Source organism: Acinonyx jubatus, chromosome A3 (genome assembly GCF_027475565.1).
Source record: "Acinonyx jubatus isolate Ajub_Pintada_27869175 chromosome A3, VMU_Ajub_asm_v1.0, whole genome shotgun sequence".
NCBI classification, from domain to species: domain Eukaryota; kingdom Metazoa; phylum Chordata; class Mammalia; order Carnivora; family Felidae; genus Acinonyx; species Acinonyx jubatus.
Genome location: NC_069388.1, coordinates 103,134,110 through 103,160,099, shown reverse-complemented (window position 1 = coordinate 103,160,099; position 25,990 = coordinate 103,134,110). Strand labels below are relative to the sequence as shown.

At 46.7% G+C, this 25,990-nt stretch overlaps 1 protein-coding gene across 1 annotated transcript in view; it reads left to right on the top strand.

Annotated features, from left to right (window-relative positions):
• SNRNP200 (small nuclear ribonucleoprotein U5 subunit 200) overlaps positions 1-25,381 on the top strand; it is a 29,166-nt gene extending 3,785 nt beyond the window's left edge. Inside the window, exons 4-45 of the mRNA XM_015073448.3 lie at positions 69-261; positions 758-813; positions 2,410-2,508; positions 2,880-3,032; positions 3,142-3,241; positions 3,427-3,563; positions 4,153-4,236; positions 4,340-4,513; positions 4,812-4,949; positions 5,158-5,313; positions 5,847-6,017; positions 7,759-7,952; positions 8,152-8,275; positions 9,504-9,653; positions 9,896-10,006; positions 10,552-10,683; positions 10,865-11,053; positions 11,852-12,049; positions 12,453-12,605; positions 12,719-12,799; positions 13,073-13,156; positions 14,026-14,132; positions 14,469-14,587; positions 14,879-15,033; positions 15,146-15,335; positions 15,542-15,715; positions 17,119-17,279; positions 17,593-17,820; positions 18,177-18,368; positions 18,458-18,636; positions 18,819-18,970; positions 19,824-19,932; positions 20,976-21,084; positions 21,583-21,772; positions 21,867-22,031; positions 22,256-22,377; positions 22,599-22,742; positions 22,841-23,017; positions 23,326-23,486; positions 23,602-23,683; positions 24,749-24,841; positions 24,945-25,381. Coding sequence (XP_014928934.1) covers positions 69-261; positions 758-813; positions 2,410-2,508; positions 2,880-3,032; positions 3,142-3,241; positions 3,427-3,563; positions 4,153-4,236; positions 4,340-4,513; positions 4,812-4,949; positions 5,158-5,313; positions 5,847-6,017; positions 7,759-7,952; positions 8,152-8,275; positions 9,504-9,653; positions 9,896-10,006; positions 10,552-10,683; positions 10,865-11,053; positions 11,852-12,049; positions 12,453-12,605; positions 12,719-12,799; positions 13,073-13,156; positions 14,026-14,132; positions 14,469-14,587; positions 14,879-15,033; positions 15,146-15,335; positions 15,542-15,715; positions 17,119-17,279; positions 17,593-17,820; positions 18,177-18,368; positions 18,458-18,636; positions 18,819-18,970; positions 19,824-19,932; positions 20,976-21,084; positions 21,583-21,772; positions 21,867-22,031; positions 22,256-22,377; positions 22,599-22,742; positions 22,841-23,017; positions 23,326-23,486; positions 23,602-23,683; positions 24,749-24,841; positions 24,945-25,088 — 6,030 coding nt within the window. The 3' untranslated portion in view covers positions 25,089-25,381. The remainder of the gene's footprint in view (positions 1-68; positions 262-757; positions 814-2,409; positions 2,509-2,879; positions 3,033-3,141; positions 3,242-3,426; positions 3,564-4,152; positions 4,237-4,339; positions 4,514-4,811; positions 4,950-5,157; positions 5,314-5,846; positions 6,018-7,758; positions 7,953-8,151; positions 8,276-9,503; positions 9,654-9,895; positions 10,007-10,551; positions 10,684-10,864; positions 11,054-11,851; positions 12,050-12,452; positions 12,606-12,718; positions 12,800-13,072; positions 13,157-14,025; positions 14,133-14,468; positions 14,588-14,878; positions 15,034-15,145; positions 15,336-15,541; positions 15,716-17,118; positions 17,280-17,592; positions 17,821-18,176; positions 18,369-18,457; positions 18,637-18,818; positions 18,971-19,823; positions 19,933-20,975; positions 21,085-21,582; positions 21,773-21,866; positions 22,032-22,255; positions 22,378-22,598; positions 22,743-22,840; positions 23,018-23,325; positions 23,487-23,601; positions 23,684-24,748; positions 24,842-24,944) is intronic.
• The last annotated feature ends 609 nt before the right edge of the window (positions 25,382-25,990 follow it).

Below are 25,990 nucleotides of genomic sequence, written 5' to 3'. Positions count from 1 at the left end.
CTGTTGTCACATGAAGCTGGTCGGTGATGTTCTAGATCTTGTTCTAAAATTTTTTTTTTTGCCTCTAGCCACGTGATATCCTTTGTGGGGCAGCTGATGAAGTTCTAGCTGTTCTAAAGAATGAAAAGCTTCGGGACAAGGAAAGGAGAAAGGAGATTGACCTGCTGTTGGGTCAGACAGATGATACCAGATACCATGTGCTAGTGAACTTGGGCAAAAAGATCACAGACTACGGTGGAGACAAGGAAATCCAGAATATGGGTAACTGAGTTCTTTATGTCCTTATCTTATTAAATGATTGCTTTTGACTTCTAAACTTGATTTTCTAGCCTTAGTCATTAAAACCTCTGCATATGTCAGTGAGTTCTCGTAACCTCTTTGGTGTTTGAAGAGTTGTGATGTTTGAAGAGTTGTGATTGGTGAATCAATCCCTAGATACAGCAGCCATTTCTTACTCTTAAGACCCTTTTGTATAGAACCTGGGGGAAAACTTGGGCAGAGCCTGTGTGGGGGCAGGAGTGGCACGTTCGGGTGGTTGAGCAGGCGATGCAGGGCCATATCCAGAACTGGCAGGTTGGAGATGGCCTCAGAGGTAGCAATGTGGATGGCTCTCTTACATTAAGTGTCTTAGTCTGTGGGTCCTGAGACTATAGATCTATGCTGAGGACAGGCAAGGCAGGCAGTTGGGGAGGAATTAGTTCCAAAGTGCCTCATTACACTAATTCACTATTCTTTTTCTTACTTCTTACCGTTGCAGATGACAACATTGATGAGACGTATGGTGTGAATGTTCAGTTTGAGTCTGATGAGGAGGTGAGTGATAAAGCAAATGGATGCAGTCTGTTTTTATTTTTTGAAATTGTTAAGGTGAGGGGACCACTTCTGGCATAAAGAAGCTTCCTAACTGAAGCCAGATAAATTTTATGGTGTTTGTTTTATGGGTGTCTAACTCAGGCATAAATATTATGTTGCTAAGAATTTGCTGCGGTTGTCTTTAGGGATTTATAAAGCAAACTTGAACTTACAAATGTAAGCATATAATAATTTGTTTTTTAATTTTTAATTTTTGTTTTATAAAATTTTTTTTAACGTTTTATTTATTTTTGAGACAGAGACAGAGCATGAGCAGGGGAGGGGCAGAGAGAGAGGGAGACACAGAATTGGAAGCAGGCTCCAGGCTCTGAGCTGTCAGCACAGAGTCTGATGTGGGGCTCAACTCACAAACTGCGAGATCATGACCTGAACCGAAGTCGGACGCTTAACCGACTGAGCCACCCAGGCTCCCCTGTTTATTTATTTTTGAGAGAGAGAAACGGTGTGAATGGGAGAGGGGCAGAGAGAGAGAGAGAGGGAGACACAGAAACCGAAGCAGGCTCCAGGCTCTGAGCTGTCGGCACAGAGCCTGACGTGGGGCTCGAACTCACAAACTGAGATCATGACCTGAGCCAAAATCGGACACTCAACTGACTGAGCCACCCAGGTGCCCCAAAACATATAATAATTTAAAATAAATTATGTGGATCAGCAAAAAGACAAAAAGTACAGCATGCACCTCCATTGAGGGCATACATCACCATGTTTTAATGCATTTTAATTTATTGTGATAATTTTCCAATTTTCAGTATTGTGTCCTGCCGTTTAAAAAAAATTTTTTTTTTAATGCTTATTTATTTTTAAGAGAGAGACGAATGGGGGTGGGGGGCAGAGAAAGAGGGAGACACAGAATCTGAAGCAGGCTCCAGACTTCGAGCCTCAGCACAGAGCTTGACATGGAGCCTGAATCCATGAGCTGTGAGATCATGACCTGAGCCGAAGTTGGACGCCCAACCAACTGAGCCACCCTGGTGCTCCTGTGCCAGTTTTAAAAGAATGCACTTTTGCCCAAGAGCACAGGCATATTTTGTACATGTTTGTTAAAGTAACAATTGCAGCAGCCACTGAGATTTACCACCTAATCAGAATTTCTTGGGGGCGCCTGGGTGGCTCAGTCATTTAAGCGTCCGACTTTGGTTCAGGTCATGATCTCATGGTTCGTGAGTTTGAGCCCTGCATTGGGCTTCTCACTGGTGGTGTGGTGCCTGCTTGGGATTCTCTTTTTTCCTCTCTCTGCCTCTCTGTCTCGCAAAAAATAAATTTAAGGGAGTTTAGTAAACTAAGAGGAGAAGCAGAAGAGAGAGTAGAAGCATCTAATGAATCCATGCCAAGTGGACTTAAGAGTAATGAGGTCATTCAGTTAAATGTACTGTGGAGTAAGACTGACCCTGGCTCCAGTAAGCTATTGGTTACCTCCCCCCTCCCCCAACCATTGCTCTAACCATGGATCCAATTTTAAGTGATTGAGGGGAGAAGTTCTGTGGTGATGCCAGAGTCACTTCCAAATCATGAGTTGGGGTTGGGCTGTTTCTGTAGGAAGGTGATGAAGATGTGTATGGGGAAGTTCGAGAAGAGGCATCTGATGATGACATGGAAGGGGATGAGGCCGTGGTGCGCTGCACCCTTTCAGCTAATGTAAGTATGGTTTGTTTTTGCCTATTGCTGCAAGGTCAGGGGATTTCTGGGTGTAGCATTTGTTTCTCATATGTAGGTCCTGTTATATATTACTTACCAAGCTACCCTTTTATAGGAGCCGTAATAAACATGCAGTGTCTTGATTTTCTTAAGACTTCAGTCACTCATTCTCCTTTCCAAAGGCATGTGTTGGTGAAATCTTAGTTTGGTATGCTCCTGAGCTCAATGTAGCAGAGTTTTTTTTTTCCTTCTGGAAAGTCCTCAAAGGATCGTAGGCTATGGGTGGCAGGTAGAACTTTGTTGTAGGATGATGAGAAAGCCGTTGGTGCAGACAGACATGGTGTGAGCTAAGTGCCTGGTTATCTTTGTAGCTTGTAGCGTCGGGGGAACTGATGAGTTCTAAGAAGAAGGATTTGCATCCTCGGGATATTGATGCGTTTTGGCTACAGCGGCAGCTCAGTCGCTTCTATGATGATGCCATTGTGTCACAGAAGAAGGCAGATGAAGTGTTGGAGATTTTGAAGGTACAGCCAAGACGTTGTTTTGTGTTCATTGTATGTATCTTAGCAGATGGGACGGTGGATGGAGGCAGATGGCTGTGTCCTTAATCATGGTGTTACCTTCTCTCTGCAGACGGCCAGTGATGATCGGGAATGTGAGAACCAGCTGGTTCTGCTCCTTGGTTTCAACACTTTTGATTTTATTAAAGTGTTGCGACAGCACAGGATGATGAGTGAGTATATAGTGGTCTCTTCTGTAGCATATACGTGGTGTGTGTGTATGTGTGATGGAGGCTTTGTTAATTTTCATAGCTTCAGTGCTTCTTTCACTTAGTTTGCTTTCTCCCCCAAGGTTGAAGGTTGATTTTACCTTACCCCTTTCTTCTCACCTTCCCTTTCTTCCTTTTGCTGTTGGCAGTTTTATACTGCACCTTATTGGCCAGTGCACAGAGTGAAGCGGAAAAGGAAAGGATCATGGGAAAGATGGAAGCTGATCCAGAGCTCTCCAAGTTCCTCTACCAGCTCCATGAGACCGAGAAGGAGGATCTGATCCGGGTAAGGGCCGGGTTGGTTTATCGGTCTGATTCCGGAGCTAGACTGTTTGATTTGGAAAGGAGACCTCACTTAGAAGATTGTAGCGTAGAGCTGAATTCCTATTAGAAAAGGGAATTGAAGAAGTAATTTCTCTGAATTCTTTGAGGTTTGTCACTGGTGTAGACTAAAATCTACACATTGACATTGGTGTGGTCAAGAGACTGTTGACTTCCCGTGGTCTTCACCAGCACCATGGACGGTTCACTCGTTGTTGACACAATAAATCATGGTATCTACTGAAAATGCTGGGACAGAACACATGTGTTGGCTGAACACAGAACCCACGCTTCTACCTTTAGGGATAGCCCTTGATGCTGAATTGTTGAATGTCTACTTTTGAAATCCCTGCGCTGTGCATTGTCCCTTTAAAGCTGTTTGCTTTCATCATTCTGGTGGTCCCTGTGGCAAATGTCTGAACATAAAGGGCCATCTTTCTGTTTGGAGACTTACCGGTCAGCACCTGTGAATCAGGCTTCGCTAAGCAGGGGTTGGAAGGGACCAGAACCTACAACGGTGAATAATTGTTACTTTACATCTTTCCCCGTCACAGGAGGAAAGGTCTCGGAGAGAGCGAGTACGACAGTCCCGAATGGACACAGACTTGGAAACCATGGATCTGGACCAGGGTGGAGAGGTAAGTATCGGGTCATTTCTAAGGCTATGCCGGATGGAAAACTTATTTGTTCACTTTGTTCACTGTGTGTTTTGTTTTTGTTTTTTTACCCCCCTCTTCCCAGGCACTGGCTCCGCGTCAGGTTCTGGACTTGGAGGACCTGGTTTTTACCCAGGGGAGCCACTTCATGGCCAATAAACGTTGTCAGCTTCCTGATGGGTCCTTCCGTCGCCAGCGCAAGGGCTATGAAGAGGTGCATGTGCCTGCTCTGAAGCCCAAGCCCTTTGGTTCAGAAGAAGTGAGTGAATTATTTTTCTCAGTTTTCTGCTCAGTTCATCTCCCTTCCAGTTTGGATTTCAACCCATTGGCCAAAATGTGGCCTTGTGTCATAGATAGTTTATCCCAGAAATGGAAGTTGCTTCAGAGTTTCCCGTTTTGATTTTGAGTCCAGGGGACAATATTGAATTTCTCATCTGGCCTTCAGTGCAGAGTTATTCAGGGAGGGCGCCAGGAAATACAATCCTGGCCATCCCGCAAAAACAGCCTGCTCAAGGGTGCTGCCAGTATGTGACATGCATGGTATTTCTTCCTTCTAGCAACTGCTTCCAGTGGAGAAGCTGCCGAAGTATGCCCAGGCTGGATTTGAGGGCTTCAAAACACTGAATCGGATCCAGAGTAAACTCTACCGTGCTGCTCTGGAAACAGATGAGAATCTGCTGCTGTGCGCCCCTACTGTAAGCACTGCCCTGGCTGCTTTGTTCCTGTGGGAAGTGGTGTATGTTTTTGGTGGCAAGATGGTTCATCTTCACCCAAATCCTCTCCCAGTTCTTTTCTCTTTGATGGAAGAGATGTCCTAGGAGGTGCTCTGGTGTCTGTTTTGCTGATAAGCCTGTAGAAGTGAGGACAGGAAAACAGGCCTTCTCATCCTTGACTCTGTCTTAGGGTGCGGGTAAGACCAACGTGGCCCTGATGTGTATGCTCCGAGAGATAGGGAAACACATTAACATGGATGGCACTATCAACGTGGATGACTTCAAGATCATCTACATTGCTCCTATGAGATCTCTGGTGCAGGAGATGGTGGGCAGTTTCGGAAAGGTAAGGGGTAGAAAGGTATTGGGAACAGGTCTAGTGCATCACTGCTTGTACTGGGGCATCTCTGGAATGTCTTGTATGGTGTTTTTCTTCCACTTCAAGGTGGAGCTTGACCCAGGGTCCGAGTATTTCTGAAGCAAGAGCATCCTGGGCCTGTCTTGGACTTTTGCGAGGATTTAGCATTTTTCTGTTATTGTCTCTGAGTCAGTTTTCTGCTGTTATCATTTACATTACTGAAGAATTTATGAAATGCTCATAGGATATGGTTGACATTAGACCTAGCGGTGTTATTCCAGGTCCTGTTGTCTACAAGTTTCCATTTCCTCCTCTTTGTGCAGATACCCCAGAAATTCTTTGCTTCATTTGCCTGAGTGTAAACTTGGGTTTATTTTAGAAATACGTGTTTGTGTTCATATGATATTTCCCTGTTGGGTTGATACCTCCTTCCAGTACCCTACATTCAGACTTCCCAGATAAAGTGTAGTGGCAAGGCCCCCTTCAAGCATTCTTGCCTGACATGCCTCTCCTCCACCTAGCGCTTGGCGACCTATGGCATCACTGTTGCAGAACTGACTGGCGACCACCAGCTGTGCAAGGAGGAGATCAGCGCCACTCAGATCATTGTCTGCACCCCCGAGAAGTGGGACATCATTACCCGCAAGGGTGGGGAGCGCACCTACACACAGCTCGTGCGGCTCATCATTCTGGTGAGCAGGGAGTACTTGAGCACGTAGAGACCAGGCCTGGTCGAGGAGGGTTTGCTGAATTTTAACGCTGTTTCTTCAGTGCTTTCCTCTAGTCACTAGCCTTTATAATGACAGTTGTTGTCAGTATTGCTGTTACTGTTATTTATTATTTAAAAAAAAATTTTTTTTTTTTAACGTTTATTTATTTTTGGGACAGAGAGAGACAGAGCATGAACGGGGGAGGGGCAGAGAGAGAGGGAGACACAGAATCGGAAACAGGCTCCAGGCTCTGAGCCATCAGCCCAGAGCCTGATGCGGGGCTTGAACTCCCAGACCGCGAGATCGTGACCTGGCTGAAGTCGGACGCTTAACCGACTGCGCCACCCAGGCGCCCCTGCTGTTACCGTTAAATGAGAATCTGCCCCTAAGTGAAAGATTTCTGAGGAGGTGCATGGTGTTTGCCATGTTGTTCTTTATGTGTTTTTTTGTGTCCGAAATGTTTTGGAATAAATGTAAACAGACAAACTAATTGTGTCCTTCTCCCAGGAGGGCTTTATAAATAAATAATCCATTCTCAAGGGGAACGAGGAAGGAATCAGAATATTGTGTTCCAAATGTACAGAGAGCACCCAGAGAAGAATGACCTTGAGTCTGGTTGTAGTTTAAGTTGTCTGGGAAAGCAGAAAGGAGACCTCACATGTTGATTTTCAGCATTCTAGAGCAGGGCTTGGCAGTCTGTGGCTACTGGATTTTGTTTTATCAGAGTACAGCCATACCCATTTATTTACATATTGTTACAGCTGCTTTTGTGCTTTAGTGACAGAATTGAGTACAATTGGCTCTTGAACAACACAGGCTTGAACTGCAGGTCCGCTTTTATGATGATTTTTTTCGGTAAATACAGTACTGGACTATAAATGTATTTTTTCTTTATGATTCTAATAACATTTTCTTTAGTTTACAGTATCGTAAGAATACAGTATAGAAAACATGTACAAGATATGTGTTAATCAACTGTTTATGTTATTGGTAAGGCTTCTGGTAAACAGTAGGCTCTCAGTAGTTAAGTTCTGGGGGAGTCAAAAGTTGTAAGTGGATTCTCGACTGTGTGGAGCATCCATAACCCCTGCAGTACAAGGGTCAGGTCTGTTTGTAACAGAGACTGTATGGCCCACAAGCTTAAAATCCTGATTGGCCCTTTATGAAGTTTGCCAGCCCCTGCTTTAGTGCTACTCAAAGTCTTGTTAGAAGTGCAGTCCCTGACCTCATCCCACATCTACTGAAACATAATCTACATTTTAGTAAGATTCTCTGCTACATGCTGACATTCAAGAAGCACTGCCTTAGGCTATATGAACTCATCATTTGATGCATATCTTTTGCTAGCACAGAGTAGTAAGAATGACTGCCCAGGGGTGAAGCCTTATTTGATATAAATAAAGTTTGCTGAGAAGCTTCATTTTTAGTAAAGAAATTAATCTTTGAGTGAAGTTATAATGAACTCATTTACCTGAAGTATCAGATTTTCTTGCCATAAAGCATTAGGTTTCAGTAAACTAGCAAAGCAGCTTGGTGGTCAGAGCATGTTATTTTCTGGGGTATTTCGTAGTGAGTATTGTCTCACCCTTTGGGTTTCTCTTGCTTGGGATCCCTTTTCTTCTTTATTTGGCATGGTAGGTATGTACTACAGGATAGGTCTATTAGGAAAGAGGACTACATTTTTCTAGCCCTAGAGGTAATTGGCCACCCCCTCATTCCTTAGGATGAGATCCATCTTCTCCATGATGACAGAGGTCCTGTCTTGGAAGCTTTGGTGGCCAGGGCCATCCGAAACATTGAAATGACCCAAGAGGATGTCCGACTCATCGGTCTTAGTGCTACCCTCCCCAACTATGAAGATGTGGCTACCTTTCTGCGTGTAGATCCTGCCAAGGGCCTCTTTTACTTTGACAACAGGTACAAGAAAGACTGGGAGAAGATTAGGGTGACCTTCCTGATGCCCTTCCCCTTTTTCAAGGAGCTCTTTTGGATTGGGTATTAGACGGATTTTGGGTTTTGATGTGTGAATCCAGGAAAGAATGTCCTTTCCACTGAAAATAACTGTTTCCTCACTATTTTGTGCCAAAAACCTCATTTATCTAATTTGAATTTCTAGCTTCCGCCCAGTGCCTCTGGAACAGACTTATGTGGGTATCACAGAGAAAAAAGCTATCAAGCGTTTCCAGATCATGAATGAAATAGTCTATGAGAAAATCATGGAACATGCTGGAAAAAATCAGGTCTATCTATGGTTTCCTATTAAACTCTGTTCTTTTGCATTTTTGACTTCTATAAAGAGAAAAGACACAAGACAAATCACCAGTATTAGGAATGAAATTGGATATTAACATAGAACCTGTAGCCATTGAAAGGATAATAAAGGATTATTATGAATAACTTTACATGCACATTTGACAACCTAGAAAAAATAAGGGGCCTGTTCCTCAAAAATTACTAACTACCAAAACTCAGCCTTGATGAAGAAGATAACCTGAATAGTTTCATAGCCATTAAGGAAATTGAATTTGTAATTTAAAAACTCCGAAAAAAGAAATCCCCAGGTGTGGATAATCAGTCTGTCTCTCTACATTATCAAGGGTCCTTCCATAAAAGATTTGGCTGGCTTACAGTGAAAATAAAGTTGAAAACTAAAAACTAGTGAAAGAGAACATTTTATTAGAAAATACATATTTTTTAAATTAAACACCATTTGGTCACGTTAACCAAGACAAAAACCAAGGGAAAGTGGAAGGGTGTGTATATTTTTTTATCTGTTAAAAAAAGCCTATGAATCTAGATAAAGAGACCAATCTTTTCTTTCTTTTTAAGTGAGTTTATTTTAAGAGAGTGGAGAGAGAAAGGATCCCAAGCTGGCTCTGCGCTGCCAGTATGGGGCTTGAACTCACAAAATTGAGTTCATGACTGAGCTGAAATGAAACTGAGTTGGATGCTTAACCGACTAAGCCACTTAGGTGCCCCGAGACAAATCTTTGCTTGGCACTAAATACTTGGAGGACTTTATTTCCTACCAAATGGTAGTAGTCTATACTGAGACTTCCTAAGTCCTTTTACAAAGGCTAGTGCCTATCATTGAATACAGTATATGAGCTGTTACTTTGCAGACACATTCTTCAGGTGACTTAGAATCCTGTCAGGTGCCTGAACACAGATTTATTACTGGGAGTTCTGAATTTGCATCTATATTCTACTTAAATGTGGTTTTAAAGATAGGATGCTAAGAGTTAGCTTAGTTTCCCAGCTACAGGACTCTGCCACTGTACTTTGTACTTTATTCACACAGGGTCTTAGGCGCTTCTGAATCAGTATACCTTCCTGCCATTGCTCTTCCCAGGGTTTCTGGCCTCATAACAGTGTAGCCTCTGCTTCCTGGTGCTGGCGCCGTGGGGCCAGAGGAGTGACAGTGGTAGCTGCGTCTCTTGACTGTGGCAAACTGTGGTTTCTCCTTAGGTGCTGGTGTTTGTCCACTCCCGGAAGGAGACTGGGAAGACGGCCAGGGCCATCCGGGACATGTGCCTAGAGAAGGACACTCTGGGTCTGTTTCTGAGAGAGGGCTCAGCCTCCACAGAAGTCCTTCGGACGGAAGCTGAGCAGTGCAAGGTGAGGAGAGACAGGCCCGGTTCTCTTGTTTCCTACCTGGTAACTGGTTCAATCCGAGGTTGTCCAGACAGTCCTCGACTGCATCATGGTGCTGTTGTTTCACACAGGTGAAGGTTGATTGTCTGGGTCTGGTTCTGTGGAATAGGTAAGGGGCAGGGTCTCGAGGGAAGAGATCTACTTAGTCTCTGTGGAGTTCCCACAGCGAGGCTCACCTCCTCACCTGTTTTTTTTCTGTTCCACAGAACCTGGAGCTGAAGGATCTTCTGCCATATGGCTTTGCTATTCATCATGCAGGCATGACCAGAGTTGACCGGACACTTGTAGAGGATCTTTTTGCTGATAAACACATTCAGGTGAGCACGGGCAAAGTGTAGGCATCAGAAGACCTCAGGTGTCAGATGCCATGTTTGCACCCAGTACCTTATGGTAAACCAGGTTAGAGGGTTGTGGGAGGTACGGTAGATAGAACTTTGGCCACCTCTCCCAGCTCTTCACCTACTGCATCAGGGAAGATGAGTGATTTTAGGAAAGCGTTTGAGAAGCATAACAAAGGAAGCGTGTCCGTGACTCCAGATGTCACCAATCAGGGCCTCGTAAGGTTAGGACCTCGTAAGTTCTCTCTCTCAGAGTGTATTGTTAATTGTCTGGTAACTTTAAGTTGATTAATATTAGTCTACAGTTCTACCTCGTAAGTATCTCGAGAACTGTGGAATGTTAATTATTGAATAGACGAGGAACCAAGGGACTCCTTTCCTCTTTATTCCAGTGTTACCTTGACAAGTGTGGGACCCACCTCACTCCTGCTAGAAGCTCTAAGGCCAGTTTCTAAGAGAACTTGGGGATACTAACCCTGTGGTGGTAACGTCTTTTCTTTATTACCTTGGCTTTGCTTCTATAGGTTTTAGTTTCCACAGCAACTCTGGCTTGGGGTGTGAATCTCCCCGCACATACAGTCATCATCAAAGGCACCCAGGTGTACAGTCCAGAGAAGGGGCGTTGGACAGAACTGGGGGCACTGGACATTCTGCAGGTATAGAGCCTTTGAGGTTATTTTCAGTGGGGAAAGGTATCCTGTGTATAAAATTTATGCAAAGAGGCCAAAAAAGTGGCAGATGGAAGGTGGGGTTCTGTAAAGTAGAAGTCTGGGAACAAAACCGTAGGCTCTGTGGCCATAACTCTTTTAAAAGGTTTGCAACCTGTTTCTGACCTAGATGCTGGGACGTGCTGGAAGACCCCAGTATGACACCAAGGGCGAAGGCATACTCATCACGTCTCATGGGGAGCTACAGTACTACCTGTCCCTCCTCAATCAGCAACTTCCTATTGAGAGCCAGATGGTATCAAAGTTGCCTGACATGCTCAATGCGGAAATCGTGCTGGGGAATGTCCAGAATGCCAAGGTAGGGAAGGGCTCTGCCCGTCACGCGTCTTGCCTTCTCCAGAGAAGCCAAGATACCAGGGTGGGATGGTCTCCATTGTGGTGTTGTGGACCACCAGCGCGTAGGGGCTTCCAACCCTGTGCCCCACATCTTCAATGTAAGCAGTCTCTCTGAAGCTTGTTAACTCTGTGGCTGACAATTCCCCTTGTTACCAGGATCTCAGAAAGAACTCTGTCGTTCTAATAAGATACTAGAAACCTTCAGAAGACAACATACATTCTTCTAGTTGGGAATTAATTTCTCTGTTTTTTTAAAAAATATTTTGAGGGGCGCCTGGGTGGCTCAGTTGGTTGAGCGTCCGACTTCGGCTCGGGTCATGATCTCGTGGTCCGTGAGTTCAAGCCCCGCGTCAGGCTCTGTGCTGACCGCTCAGAGCCTGGAGCCTGTTTCAGATTCTGTGTCTCCCTCTCTCTCTGACCTTCCCCCGTTCATGCTCTGTCTCTCTCTGTCTCAAAAATAAATAAACGTTAAAAAAAATAAAAAAAAAAATATTTTGAGAGAGAGTATGTGCATGCGAGCAGGGGAGGGGCCGAGAGAGAGGGAGAGAGAGAATCTGCACTGCGTGGAGACAGCGTGGAGCCCATCTTGGGGCTCCTTCCCACAAACTGTAAGATCATGACCTGAGCCAAAATCAAGAGTCAGACACTTAACCGACTGAGTCACTCAGGCGTCCTTGGAATTAATTTCTAAGTGATCTCTGGGAGCTTTTCATTTGGACATAATTTCTCCATGCTCAGACCCGCGGGTTTTCTCTTGTAGGATGCGGTGAACTGGCTTGGATATGCCTATCTGTATATCCGAATGCTCCGATCCCCAACCCTCTATGGCATCTCTCATGATGACCTCAAGGGAGATCCCCTGCTGGACCAGCGCCGACTGGATCTGGTTCATACTGCTGCCTTGATGCTGGATAAGAACAATCTGGTCAAGTATGACAAGAAGACAGGCAACTTCCAGGTGAGTGGGTTGAGGGATTGAGCCACAGGTCTCAGTAAAAGTGGTGATCTCAGGCAATTTTTTAAATTGTTTTCTTGATTTGAGCACTGCCTGTGTAATTGCCCATTGTGTAGAAAAACAGGTGGGATTAGACTGTGCCCTTTGAATCTAGGAACCTCTAAGATGGTATAGTAGAACCTGAGGGTGCCTGCTTTCTGTCACTTGAGTCAAAGCAGCTCATTCACCTGTCTTTTCTGTGTGGGCATCAGTTCACCATAGGTCAGTTTGTTGTGCCATCTTTCTTCATGTGCTTGGGCCAGAAACTCTTGTTGCTGTGAGTTCCTCCAGTGGGCACCTGTTGTCTACAGTGAGAGGTTGCCACTTGTTAACGATCACCGTTGGATTGAGTCTTCCTCCTTCGTAGGTGACAGAACTGGGCCGTATAGCCAGCCACTACTACATCACCAATGACACAGTACAGACCTACAACCAGCTGCTGAAGCCCACCCTAAGTGAAATTGAGCTTTTCAGAGTCTTCTCGTTGTCTTCAGAGTTCAAGAACATCACTGTGAGAGAGGTGAGTCCACACAGCGTGTTGGGACAGATGGTTGGTACTCACTGCTGAGTCGCTGGATGGGTTCTCTCCTTAGTCACCTGGCTTTTCCTTGACCGGTTCCCTTCTTGTGGCAGGAGGAGAAGCTGGAGCTGCAGAAGTTGTTGGAGAGGGTGCCCATCCCGGTAAAGGAGAGCATTGAGGAACCCAGTGCAAAGGTGAGCTCACTCCTCTGCTTGGCATAAGGATTGGATGGTTTTGTAAAAAGTGAACCTTGAATCTGCGTTCATGTTCGATGACTTGCTCAGTTTTCCTGGGTTTTGCATCCTTTGCACATGTTCTTTATGTGGAGTAGCAGTTATTTAATGCCTATAAAGCGGGAGCTGTGGATCCGATTCGGCATGATCCATGGATCCCAGAGCAGAAGTGTGATTCACCTTCTTGCACCATCAATGACTGGCCATCTTCTTGCTGACCTTGCTTTTTTCCAGATCAATGTGCTTCTCCAAGCCTTCATCTCACAGCTGAAATTGGAGGGCTTTGCGCTGATGGCAGACATGGTGTATGTCACGCAGGTGAGAGCGCAGTTGTGCTGCCAGGAGAAGAGGCCTAAACAGTTCCAGCCCCTTGTGCTATTGTGTGTCTTGGAAAAAACAGGCTGGCGCTAGTGAGGAGGGGAGAAGGCCAAGTTTTGTTCTAGTTGGCTCGTTGATTATGTGCATATGGCATAGCCACTCTGTGTCGCTGATCTTGAGCGTGAGGAGAGGTAGGGCCTTAAGAGAGAGTGCTGGGCAGGTTCCATAGGGAGAGCCACAAGACATAATGTCTGCTTCCCTACAGAGAGTGACTTTCCACTACGGCTAGGCTTATCTGTAAGTCCAGAAATGGCAAAAGGTTCTATTAGCTACAGTTCGTCTTTACCTTTGAGGGCAAGTCATTAGCATCCTTGCTTTTGCTAGAACCCTGAGTGCTAAATGAGCCGAACCTTAAAATCGCAATGGATATTAGGTTAAGATGTTGTACAGTAAGCTCGAGCTGCCCTTCTCTAACTATTCTGCATTCAGCAAACATCAGCTACCTAAAAGGGGAAAGGCAGGGGCGCCTGGGTGGCCCAGTCAGTTAAGCATCTCAGTCTTGATTTTGGCTTAGGTCATGATCTCATGAGTTCGTGAGTTTGAGCCCTGTGTTGGGCTCTGTGCTGACAGTACAGATGGGGATTCTTTCTCTCTCTCTGCCTCTCCCCTGCTCTCCCTCTTTCTCAAAATAAATAAATAAACTTTAAAAAAGTCTTTAAAAAGGGTGGGGGAGTAATTACAGAGGACTTTATTTTTGAGAAGTGTGACCGATTGCATCAGAGCTTGAGGTAATTAAGCCATGTGTCGAGTGGCTTCATTAGGTTGGGGGTGGTGGGGACTTAACAGAGGGAATGCTTTATCTTTCCCAGTCGGCTGGCAGGTTGATGCGTGCCATCTTTGAAATTGTCCTGAATCGAGGTTGGGCGCAGCTTACAGACAAGACACTGAACCTCTGCAAGATGATTGACAAGCGCATGTAAGGACCTACTGGGCTGGGAGCCGGTCACCATGAGTTAAGGTCCCCAGGCTGAGGATGTCGTGGGGAAGCCTGGGAGTGCTCTTATCTCTGGTCCTCACTCATGAAATGGGACTTGAACTTGGCTAAAAGTTGAGAAGAGGGAGGGCCCTTTGAGGTGGAGCCTGGGGGTGGGAGGAGAGTGGTGATGAGTGATGGCTTTCAAGTCTCACTGCTGGTACAGTTCCAGATGCCTTCCTTTAATGACTGTTTTGTGTGGTCACAGCTAATTGAAAGCCATGACAAAGGCAGTTTGTTTCACAGGGGACTGACAGTTAATGTTTCCTTCCTGGCTAGGTGGCAGTCCATGTGTCCTCTGCGCCAGTTCCGGAAACTCCCTGAGGAGGTAGTGAAGAAGATTGAGAAGAAAAACTTCCCCTTTGAGCGTCTGTATGACCTGAATCATAATGAGATAGGTATGTGGGGAGCTATTCTCCTTGTCCTTACTGCTCAGAAATCTTTCTAAGTCTTCTTGCTTTCCATCTCCGGGGCCGGTGCCCTACTGTCCTGTGTTCACTTCTCCTATTCTGCTGAAGTAACGTGGCTAGCTCTTGGTCCCGGGACTTTGACTCCTCTGGACTGCACTGAGAGTGGAGGGAGGAGGAGTCTGCCCGCCAGAGCGGACTCTGCCACTTGCCCACAAGGCCCGGTTTGCAGCTGTGCTTGGAAGGCTGGGCTGCAGCCCCCGTACCCTCCTGTCCTTCTAGGGGAGCTTATCCGCATGCCGAAGATGGGGAAGACCATCCACAAGTACGTCCACCTCTTCCCCAAGTTGGAGTTGTCGGTGCACCTGCAACCTATCACACGCTCCACCCTAAAAGTGGAGCTGACCATCACGCCGGATTTCCAGTGGGATGAAAAGGTAAGGCTTTGCTTGGCGGAGGGACTACTCGCAAATGCCCCTGAGGAGAGCTGGATTGGAGGTGCAAGTCCACGCTGGCTCGTGTTCCTTTTACTTGTGCTTGTGTTGACAGGTCCATGGTTCATCAGAGGCATTCTGGATTCTGGTGGAGGATGTAGACAGTGAGGTGATACTCCACCATGAGTATTTTCTACTCAAGGCCAAGTATGCTCAGGATGAGCACCTCATTACGTTTTTCGTTCCTGTCTTTGAACCGCTGCCCCCTCAGTACTTCATCCGAGTGGTGTCTGACCGCTGGCTCTGTGAGTGTGTCTCTCACGGTCCCATAGGGACAGGTCTTCCGGGGGAATCAAGAGTGTCTTTCACTTTGTGCTGGACTGGACTTCGTGGGGTCAGAGTGATACTATCTGCTGCTGCTTTGGGGTTTTCAGTGTGCATGGAGGGGCTCTGAGGGGTCATTAGGTAAAGAGAGGAGTGCTTATGACCTCTCCCGTTTCTGTTCTGGCAGCTTGTGAGACCCAGCTGCCTGTCTCCTTCCGGCACCTGATCCTACCGGAGAAGTACCCACCTCCAACCGAGCTTCTGGACCTGCAGCCTTTGCCTGTGTCTGCTCTGAGAAACAGTGCTTTTGAGAGCCTTTACCAGGATAAATTTCCTTTCTTCAACCCCATCCAGACCCAAGGTAGGTGTTTCCATCCCCACGTGGTTCATTCCTCTGGAGGACCTTAAAGGTTCTGTAGAGACAGATATGTTCAGTGGCAAGAAGGACGTAGGGCACTCAGGTAGGTGTGGGAGCTCATCAGTGGCAACTGTTGGAGCACACTAGGACTTCTTCCTTTCTCAGTCCTTGGTTACTCTTAGATTTCCTTTGCTTATTTGCCTGTCTCATTGAGGAGGGTCAGAACAAGGTCGTATTATGGTGCATTGTTGTTTCTCAGGCTCAGGAGGCTGGATCTGTGCTCCTGTTGCTCATGTGTGTGCAGCATGTGCAGTGTTGACTGAAGCCTCCTTTCCCTTTATTTTTTTTTAATGCATTATTTTAAGTTTATTTTTATTTTGGGAGAGCGCACACAGAGGAGGGGCAGAGAGGGAGGGAGAGAGAGAGAGAGAGTCCTAACTAGGCTCTGCATTGTCAGTGCAGACCCTGACACGGAGCTCGAACCCACAGACTGAGAGATCATGACCTGAGATAAAGAGTCGAATGCTCAACTGACTGAGCCACCCAGGCACTCCCCTGTTTGTCGTTTTAAATAACAGGCATGTTCACAGGGCATGCTCTGTTTCCTAAGTACTTTGGCTGAGTACATCTGGTTATTTTCTCTTTTATTCCTCTCACTGATCCTATGGGGGATTTACTACTTGTGATACTATTATTAGCGTCTTGCTTTACAGATGAGGAAGCTAGGCAGAGAGAGGCACCTCAACTGAATCATTTAATAAACAGAACTTGGACTTTAACCAATCTTTTTTTTTTTTTTAATGTTTATTTTTAAGAGACAGTGTGAGCGGGGGAGGGACAGAGAGAAAGGGAGACACAGAATCCGAAGCAGACTCCAGGCTCTGAGCTGTCAGCACAGAGCCTGATGCGGGGGCCTGAACTCACGAACCGTGAGATCATGACCTGAGCCGAAGTTGGACACTTAACCAACTGAACAACCCAGGTGCCCCCCCAACTGACTTTAACCAGTCTTGATGCCAGGACTGAGGCTTTACCTTCTTTCAAGGAGAGTGTCGGAGGGTAGCCAGAGAATGGTAGCCAGTTCCTTTTTGTTCCGTATCCTGGTCCCTGAGAAGACTGGCAGAGAAGCACCGGATACTTGGTCTACTTTCTCTGCCATCTTGCAGATCTCCCTGCTACTGGACTTCTTGGTCTTGGGCTCTTCGCCTGTTGCTTGTGTGTGAGAGGGAGAGCATGAGGGGGGAGGTGTAGTAGGCTGGCTGCAATTAGAGGCCCTAATGCCTCCCCCTTCGTTTTCGGCACTTGGCAGTCGACTGGCTGAGTTTCTCCGGGTGTCCTCTGTTCTGAGGAGTGGTCTGAGTGTCTTTTCTCTTTGATGTTCCCACTGCTGCTCTGCCGGCTTCCAGTGTTCAACACCGTCTACAACAGTGATGACAATGTGTTCGTGGGGGCCCCCACGGGCAGCGGCAAGACCATCTGTGCGGAATTTGCCATCCTGCGGATGCTGCTGCAGAACTCAGAGGGACGCTGTGTCTATATCACTCCCATGGAGGCTCTGGCAGAGCAGGTATGTGGCGTGCTGCTGTGTCACGTGTGAATTTTCTCGGAAGCTATTTTTATCTGAGTCCCGATCAAGATTTTCTAAGCCCTTGAAATTTGCAGGGTTAATTGGGGCGAGACCCTTTGCTTTCTTTTGTTCATGTCTCCAGTTTGTGTCCTAAAGAAAAATACTCTTAAAGGTCAGTGTGGGATTATAAGGTAGCTTGAGATCTACAGACCATCAGGTCTCTCTGTTTGGCTTCTCAGGCAATTCTCATTACAAATGAAACGATGCCTGTCATGGCCTGATGTTTGCTGCCCTTCCTCTCCCTGCGTGCCAGGTTTACATGGACTGGTATGAGAAGTTCCAGGACAGGCTCAACAAGAAGGTGGTGCTCCTGACGGGGGAGACTAGCACGGACCTGAAGCTTCTGGGCAAGGGCAATATCATCATCAGCACCCCTGAGAAGTGGGACATTCTTTCTCGGCGGTGGAAGCAGCGCAAGAATGTCCAAAACATCAACCTCTTCGTGGTGGATGAAGTCCACCTTATCGGGGGCGAGAATGGGGTATGGCTTAACCTTGCACACTGGAGGGGCTGCGATTGGCTGAGTGTCCTTAGCTTTGGGGAGTTAGGTTTGGGTCTGAGGCCATAGACTAGGTGCTTCTCCCAGGAGGATTCTGCTTGTCACCCTATTCCAAAAGGACGTTGTGAGCCTTTTTTGTAGTACTTTTGGCAAATAGCATTGCTTAGTGAAGATTGGCTGCTATGGAGGAGGTAGAACCAAAGATTGGAGAGCCCTTAATTAGAAGGAAGAGTTAGGTGATGGTTTTGAGGTGGTTGAACTAGACAGAAAGCCTAAGTCAGGGTGGAGGATGGGGAAAGAGAGCCTGGGCCCCTAGTGACTCCCCGCCTCTGTCCCAGCCTGTCTTAGAAGTGATCTGCTCCCGGATGCGCTACATCTCCTCCCAGATTGAGCGACCCATTCGCATTGTGGCACTTAGCTCTTCGCTTTCGAATGCCAAGGATGTGGCCCACTGGCTGGGGTGCAGTGCCACCTCGACTTTCAACTTCCACCCTAACGTGCGCCCTGTGCCCTTGGAGCTGCACATCCAGGTAGGGCCCGCTCTCCCCGTTCCTGCCTGGCCTCTTGTTGAAATACCAGGTATTGTAACTTCTGTCTTTTCGTTTTCCTCGGTCTCCAGGGCTTCAACATTAGCCATACACAAACTCGCCTGCTCTCCATGGCCAAGCCCGTGTACCATGCTATCACCAAACACTCTCCCAAGAAGCCTGTCATTGTTTTTGTTCCGTCTCGAAAGCAGACCCGCCTCACTGCAATTGACATTCTCACCACATGTGCAGCAGATATCCAGCGGCAGAGGTGGGATGGCGGGGGGAGGGGGGGAAGTTGGGTCAGTGAGGTTGGCTGATCCTGAAGAGTGTTCTGTTTATGAGGGTGGGGGTTAGCCCCATTGGGGCCAGGGGCTGGGCAACCGCACAGTTGGAAGGGTCTTGCAAGGGATTGCAACTGCTCTGAGCTAAATCAGTGCCCGTGCTGCCTAGGTTTTTGCACTGCACGGAGAAGGATCTGATCCCGTACCTGGAGAAACTAAGTGACAGCACGCTTAAGGAAACACTGTTAAATGGAGTGGGCTACCTGCACGAGGGGCTCAGCCCCATGGAGCGACGCCTGGTAGAACAGCTCTTCAGCTCAGGTGAAAAAAAGTGCTGTGGCCTAGAGGGAGATTATATCTGGGAGTGTCACAGGTGGTAGGAACGGAACTTTAGGATGTGGGTGATACTTCCCTACTGCACACTTAACTACCTTCAAAATACTTTTCTGATTGTTTTACGTATTATCTCATTTGATTTTCCCAGTAACCTTGTGGTATAGGTAGGATATTATCCCTACTGGCTAGCTGAGAAAACAGGCACATACGGTCGTATTACTTCAGAACCTGGTTTTCTAGACCTTTGACCAGTAGACCTGGTTTTCTATGGATACCAGATTCGCCAAGGTTGTTAGACCTTAGAGATGTAGTAAACGGTAGAGTCTCCCTTGGGTGGCCTGTGTGCCACTGTCCCTTGTTGACCTCTGGCATTTCACATAGAGTATTGTCACTCTGACATTCTTTGTTGGAGCTGCAATGGAGTTGCTCCTGCCAGAACCACTTACTGGCACTCTTTGGCCCTTGAATCTATTTGGTTTGATGTACACTCAGCTCAGTTTTGCTGCCGTGTACTGAGCCAGCCTATTAATGAGTTGGTGTTAGCACTTTCCAGTCAACAAGGCCAGTGTGTCAGGCAGATGGCTAAGCCTGGCTTTCTCTGGGCTTCGGATTCGGTTCCAAGATTACCTTGTTTCCTCTAGGATAGGCCCCCAAGCAGGGCAACAGCAGCATAGAGCTCCCTTTTCTAGTACTGTGTTAACCCTTCGCCATTATTAGGGCTCATTTCCCAGCACACTTTGCTCTGAGTTCTGAAACTTAGCACAGGATAAGCCCCTATCTGCACAGAAGGAGGCTCCCAGTGAGCCCTGCACTCAGTCTTCTTCTCTCTACTATCTAGGGGCTATCCAGGTGGTGGTAGCTTCCCGGAGTCTCTGCTGGGGCATGAATGTGGCCGCCCACCTGGTGATCATCATGGACACCCAGTACTACAATGGCAAGATTCATGCGTGAGTCTAGCTGTGCTGTGCATTAACGGGAACCTTCCTCCTAAAATGAACATAACATCTGAAGATCTGGAAATTAGCTATTACGAAAAAGAAGTGTTAGGGAACTAAACAGTCAGCTGAGGTTCCCCCACAGCCAGGTGTCAGAGAGTTTTTTTAGTCTTAGGACCTAGGTTCACATTTGCTTTTATGATCTTCCTCTCATTTCAGCAAGTTAGAGAACCAGGAAGTTTGAGCTGGAGATTAGGTAGTTAACTTGTGTATTTTATAGACTGGGAAGGTGATATGGTCCAAGTCACATACCTTCGTGGTGACGAGATGTAGAAGGATCCATTTTTCTCCGAAAAAAATTGAATGATTTAACTCTTAATTTTTTTTCTCAAAATGTAGACTTTTTAAAAAAATTTTTTTTTTCAACGTTTATTTATTTTTGGGACAGAAAGAGACAGAGCATGAACAGGGGAGGGGCAGAGAGAGAGGGAGACACAGAATCGGAAACAGGCTCCAGGCTCTGAGCCATCAGCCCAGAGCCTGACGCGGGGCTCGAACTCACGGACCGCGAGATCGTGACCTGGCTGAAGTCGGACGCTTAACCGACTGCACCACCCAGGCGCCCCAAGACTTTTTTTTTTAAGTGACTGTTATTTATGGGCTTATTTTTAATGCCTAAAACTGCGTCTAGGTATGGATTTAAGTCTGGTGACTTGAGAATTCTTGAAGTATACACCTCTTTGGGGAGCTTGACTTACATATTTCATCCTTTAACAGGGAGTCACTTGCTTTTTTGGCACTCGATGGGTTGGTAGCTTTGGTTCAAGGACCCTGAGCAGCAGAGTCCCAGCTCTTAAACTTGAAAACTGTAATGATCTCTAAACAAGTGAAGCTAGTACCTGAGCACAAGAAGCCGTAAATACAGAAGTCTGCTGTAATTTGCCACTGTGTCCCATGTTTACATTTTATTCTTTGACATTGAGGTAGTCTTAGCCTCCTGAGTATGGCCTCTGTGGTGATGGATCTTTTACCTGCCTTCTTCTCTCTGTCACCAGGTATGTGGATTACCCTATCTACGACGTGCTTCAGATGGTGGGCCATGCCAACCGCCCTTTGCAGGATGATGAGGGGCGCTGTGTTATCATGTGCCAGGGCTCCAAAAAGGTCAGTCCTGGCCTTGTGCACCCTCTTGAGATCCTGGGCCTCAGAGTAGATTCTTTAATAGATGCCTTTCATTGTTTAGAGTTTTTCTGTCAACTTCTGTTTTTTATTTGTTTTTTTTTTTAATTTTCCACATTGCTTTGGTAATAAACCTTTTAGCCACGTGGAATTTTGTAGCCCTTTGTTTTTGTTACTGCTGTGGACTCCCATGTGTCAAGGCTTTCACCTTCTGGGTGGTTTCTCATGTACTGTTAGGCCTGTGTGACTTGCTGTATCCCTGTTCCCACCATAAAAATACCCAGTGATGCCAGTGGGAATGGACACACACATCCAGCATTCCAGGTCCAGACCTAGTTCACCTTGTCTCTGCAGCTGATTCCTTCCATTATTGTATTAGCTATGTCTGTCACACAAGGGCCGTTCCCTGTTGATTTGCCTTTGGCCCTTCATTGTAACCATGTTGTCATTGAGTATTACTGTCTGTCCTTTTCCAACCTGTAGGATTTCTTCAAAAAGTTCTTATATGAGCCCTTGCCAGTAGAGTCCCACCTGGACCACTGTATGCATGACCATTTCAATGCTGAAATTGTCACCAAGACCATTGAGAACAAGCAGGATGCTGTGGACTACCTCACCTGGACCTTTCTGTACCGCCGCATGACACAGAACCCCAATTATTACAACCTGCAGGGTCAGTGGACTTTGGAGCACGGTATCCTTTTGTGGCTCATAGACCTTGCTGGCCAGTCTCCCTGTGACTCCCCACTTCTCTCTCACCTTTGCAGGGATCTCCCATCGTCACCTGTCTGACCACTTGTCCGAGCTTGTGGAGCAGACCCTGAGTGACTTAGAGCAGTCCAAGTGCATCAGCATTGAGGATGAAATGGATGTGGCACCTCTGAACCTGGGCATGATCGCTGCTTACTATTACATCAACTACACCACCATTGGTGAGGGGCCGGCAGGGGCTGTGTCTGGGGAGCCCAAGCTAAAGAAGCCTTATGCAGGGGTCTGCAGCCCACTGGGATGAGAGAGCACAGGGCTTCCAGTGCCCTGGAAGCACATTCCAGGGATGTATCATAGGGTCGGGAGGAGTAACCCAGTTAACTCTCCTGCCTGCTCCTTTTCTACCTGCATTTGACTCCTCCCGTTTCTCCTTCTCTTTGGCTGTCAGAGCTCTTCAGCATGTCCCTGAATGCCAAGACCAAGGTGCGAGGGCTTATTGAAATCATCTCCAATGCGGCGGAGTACGAGAACATTCCCATCCGGCACCATGAAGATAACCTCCTGCGGCAGGTGAGGGCATCTTGGATTCAGGAGGACATCTTTAGAGTTGAAACTTGGCCTGTGTGCCCAGAGCACATGTTGTCCTTGTCACCACAGGAAGATCCTAACACATCACCCACACTTCTGTTTTGAAGGGTTGTGAACTTGGGGCAGGTGGTACTTTGGGCCTGAGAGCTGTTCTCAGGCAGGGTCACCTGTTCATCACCAGCTATTTTTCTTCCACCCTCCAGTTGGCTCAGAAGGTCCCCCATAAGCTGAATAATCCTAAGTTCAATGACCCACATGTCAAGACCAACCTGCTTCTGCAAGCTCACCTGTCCCGCATGCAGCTGAGTGCCGAGCTGCAGTCGGATACTGAGGAAATTCTTAGCAAGGTATAGTGCAGGTGCGGGTGTGGAGTGGAGGGGCCAGTGGTGGCCTGTGAAGTAGTGGTTCCAACCCTACCTTGTCCTGCACTCCTGTCTCGGTTCAGGCAATCCGGCTCATCCAGGCCTGTGTGGATGTCCTTTCCAGCAATGGGTGGCTTAGCCCTGCTCTGGCAGCTATGGAGCTGGCCCAGATGGTCACCCAAGCCATGTGGTCCAAGGACTCATACCTGAAACAGCTGCCACACTTCACCTCAGAGCATATTAAACGTTGTACAGACAAGGTGAGCTGAATCTGGACCCGGATTATTGGGTGGCTGAGCCAAGTTTCTAGGGGAAGGAGGGGACTTGTGGCGGTTGTGGGAGGGGAGTCACAGTACAGGGGGGGTTCTAGTTCTGGTTCCCCTGAGGGTGTTATGTATTGAGGTACTAGGGAGCCTGACGATTGGACAATTGTGGGCTGTGTTCTTTCTGAAATCGTGTATTTAGATGATCTGATAGCATAGGAGTTGAACCAGCAGTTGTTTGGAGCCAGGTTTCATTTGCCATTAGTATGCGTTCTCCTTCCCTGACCTCTGAATACGCACTGCAGGGAGTGGAGAGTGTTTTTGACATCATGGAGATGGAAGATGAAGAACGAAATGCGTTGCTTCAGCTGTCTGACAGCCAGATTGCGGACGTGGCCCGTTTCTGTAACCGCTACCCTAATATTGAGCTGTCTTATGAAGTGGTGGATAAGGACAGCATCCGCAGGTGAGCCATGGTCAGCCAGGTGCCCTGCCCCAGGGTCCCTGCTGGGCACAACATGACAGTGCGCTCTGACCCCACTGCCACGTTGCTGATGTGCTGCCCTGCTCTTCTCCCACAGTGGCGGGCCAGTTGTGGTGCTGGTGCAGCTGGAGCGAGAGGAGGAGGTCACGGGCCCTGTGATAGCACCTCTCTTTCCACAGGTGTGTTTTCATAGCTGGACAAAAACAAAAACCCAATAGAAAGCTTTTTGAAATGTCCCTGTGAAAGACAGTTTGATATAACTAAGATTTTTAAATGGTCAAAAGGAATCTCCAACTCCGTTTTTAAGTAGTGGTATGAGGTGTCTTCTGGAGGCCTTAGCCATTGGCTAGCGTACAGAGTTCAAGGGTGCATTGTCACTGGGGAAGGGAAATTTAGAGTCATGACAAGACACAAAGCTGAGAATTAATCTTGGGGCCATGGGTGGTTTTGTTGATTGTTTTTTGCTTTAAAACAATTTAGTAGGTGACTGATCATTGTTAAAGACATCACTTCTATAATATTGTCATTCTCTATGACTGTTAAGATGCATTTGTTTTTAAAGGCTCTGGCATACTTGGGTTTTTCCAGTCCATGTTTCTTCTCTCTGCTCTCTCACTACCCCCCACTCTGCTTCCAGTTACTTGGTTCTTTACCACCAGAAAAAAAAGTCTGATTCCTTATATGAGAGAGTAATTGAAGACTGAAAGCAGAAACCAGATACGTTGTAATGTTTTATTTTACAAACCAGTTGTTTAGTAGGCTCTGGGGAAAGTGCTTTAAACGAACACCTGGGCTTTCTGACAGGAATGGCCAGCAGAGAGGCTTTCGATAGAGGCAAGGCCTGCTTTGGATCCTCTCTGTTGGCAGCTTATCTCCATGTTAACATGTTTTGCTTATCTGGCATATGTGTTTACTTAAAAAGGATCTCTGAGAACTCAGCTGCCTGGCCACAAAGGCTAGATCTCTAATAGTGGAATCTTGGATTCAGTGACAAGGACTGAATGGGAGAAGACATTCTGGAACAAATAAGGAAATGAGCCAGAACCCACAATGAGTTCATTTGCTACTTAGTGGAGTTCATTTGAGATACCTTTCGATAGTTTTGAAATCTTAGTTATAACAAATTGAGGAAATTTTAGAAAGCTTTCTGTCTGGGCTTTTTTTTCCTGCTTTTATAATCATTCCTATGGTCTCATGGCCGTCAAGTTTTACATGCCGAAATTCTTGGCTTTTGGTCCCTGCAGAAACGTGAAGAGGGCTGGTGGGTGGTGATCGGCGATGCCAAGTCCAATAGCCTCATCTCCATCAAGAGGCTGACCTTGCAGCAGAAGGCCAAGGTGAGTGTGTGCTGGCCCTGGCATTTGTTCTGAGCTGGGGTCAGGGTGAGAATTCTTCCCCCACTGCATTCATGCTCACCTGGATTTCTTCTGCTCTCTGTAGGTGAAGCTTGACTTTGTGGCCCCAGCCACTGGCGCCCACAACTACACTCTGTATTTCATGAGTGACGCTTACATGGGATGTGACCAGGAATACAAATTCAGCGTGGATGTGAAAGAAGCGGAGACAGACAGTGATTCAGACTGAGTCCAGAGGCACTTAACTCTTGCAAAGAGGAGAGAAGAGTTGCACCTGAATCAGGAAGATGTACAGTCCTGTGGGGACCGGATCTGTTCGTGTGAGGTCTGGCCAGTCAGTGCAGGTACTGTCCCGGCCCCCCTTCGCTACTTTGCCCTCTTGTTACCTTGCCATCTAGACTTGGGATCCAGTGTCTGCAGGTGTCCCGTAACTGTCAAGCATAAACTGTGTACAGCATTTTTAGCCATGTTCTGTGTAGTTCCTTTTGTCAAACATTCTAATAAAACAACTTGGAGAAACCACTTGTCTTTGCAGTGTTTCCAAAGAAATGTTTCTTTTGTCTACCTAAGGCCCTGGGCCAAAAAGATGGTTTTTTTTTTAGCCATTGAACTTGCTTATAATGAATACCTCTAGAGGACAAGGCTACTGCTTAGGTGGGCTGTCACCCACAGCCATTTTAGTCAGTGTGAGGGAGGGATCAGTGTGAGATAGCTTCTCTTTGGTCAGATTTATGCCCTTGTCTACTACCTCAGTTGTTACCCAGATATCAGCACTACTGTGGGAACTAACACTGAATGTTAGTCTCTCACGATCTGCAGTTTTCCCTCCCTTAAGGAGGCAGTAGCAGAAAAAGGGGATTAAAATGCACCAGCTCGGTAGGGCCCAGTCTTGGTAAAGCAATTTTGTGATCTTAGATTTACAAATTTTCCTCTTCAAATTCTTGCCTTCCGTTCTTTAGGAATAAATGTGCATAAAATTAGAGATAATTTTCAGTTTCTCTAAACCAGTAGTTTTCAAATAATATGACTTTAGGACCCCTTTTACACTACAAAAAATTAAGAACCCCAAAGAAATTTTATCATCTATCGACCTTTACTAAAGATTAAAACAAAACTTAATGCATTTAAAAA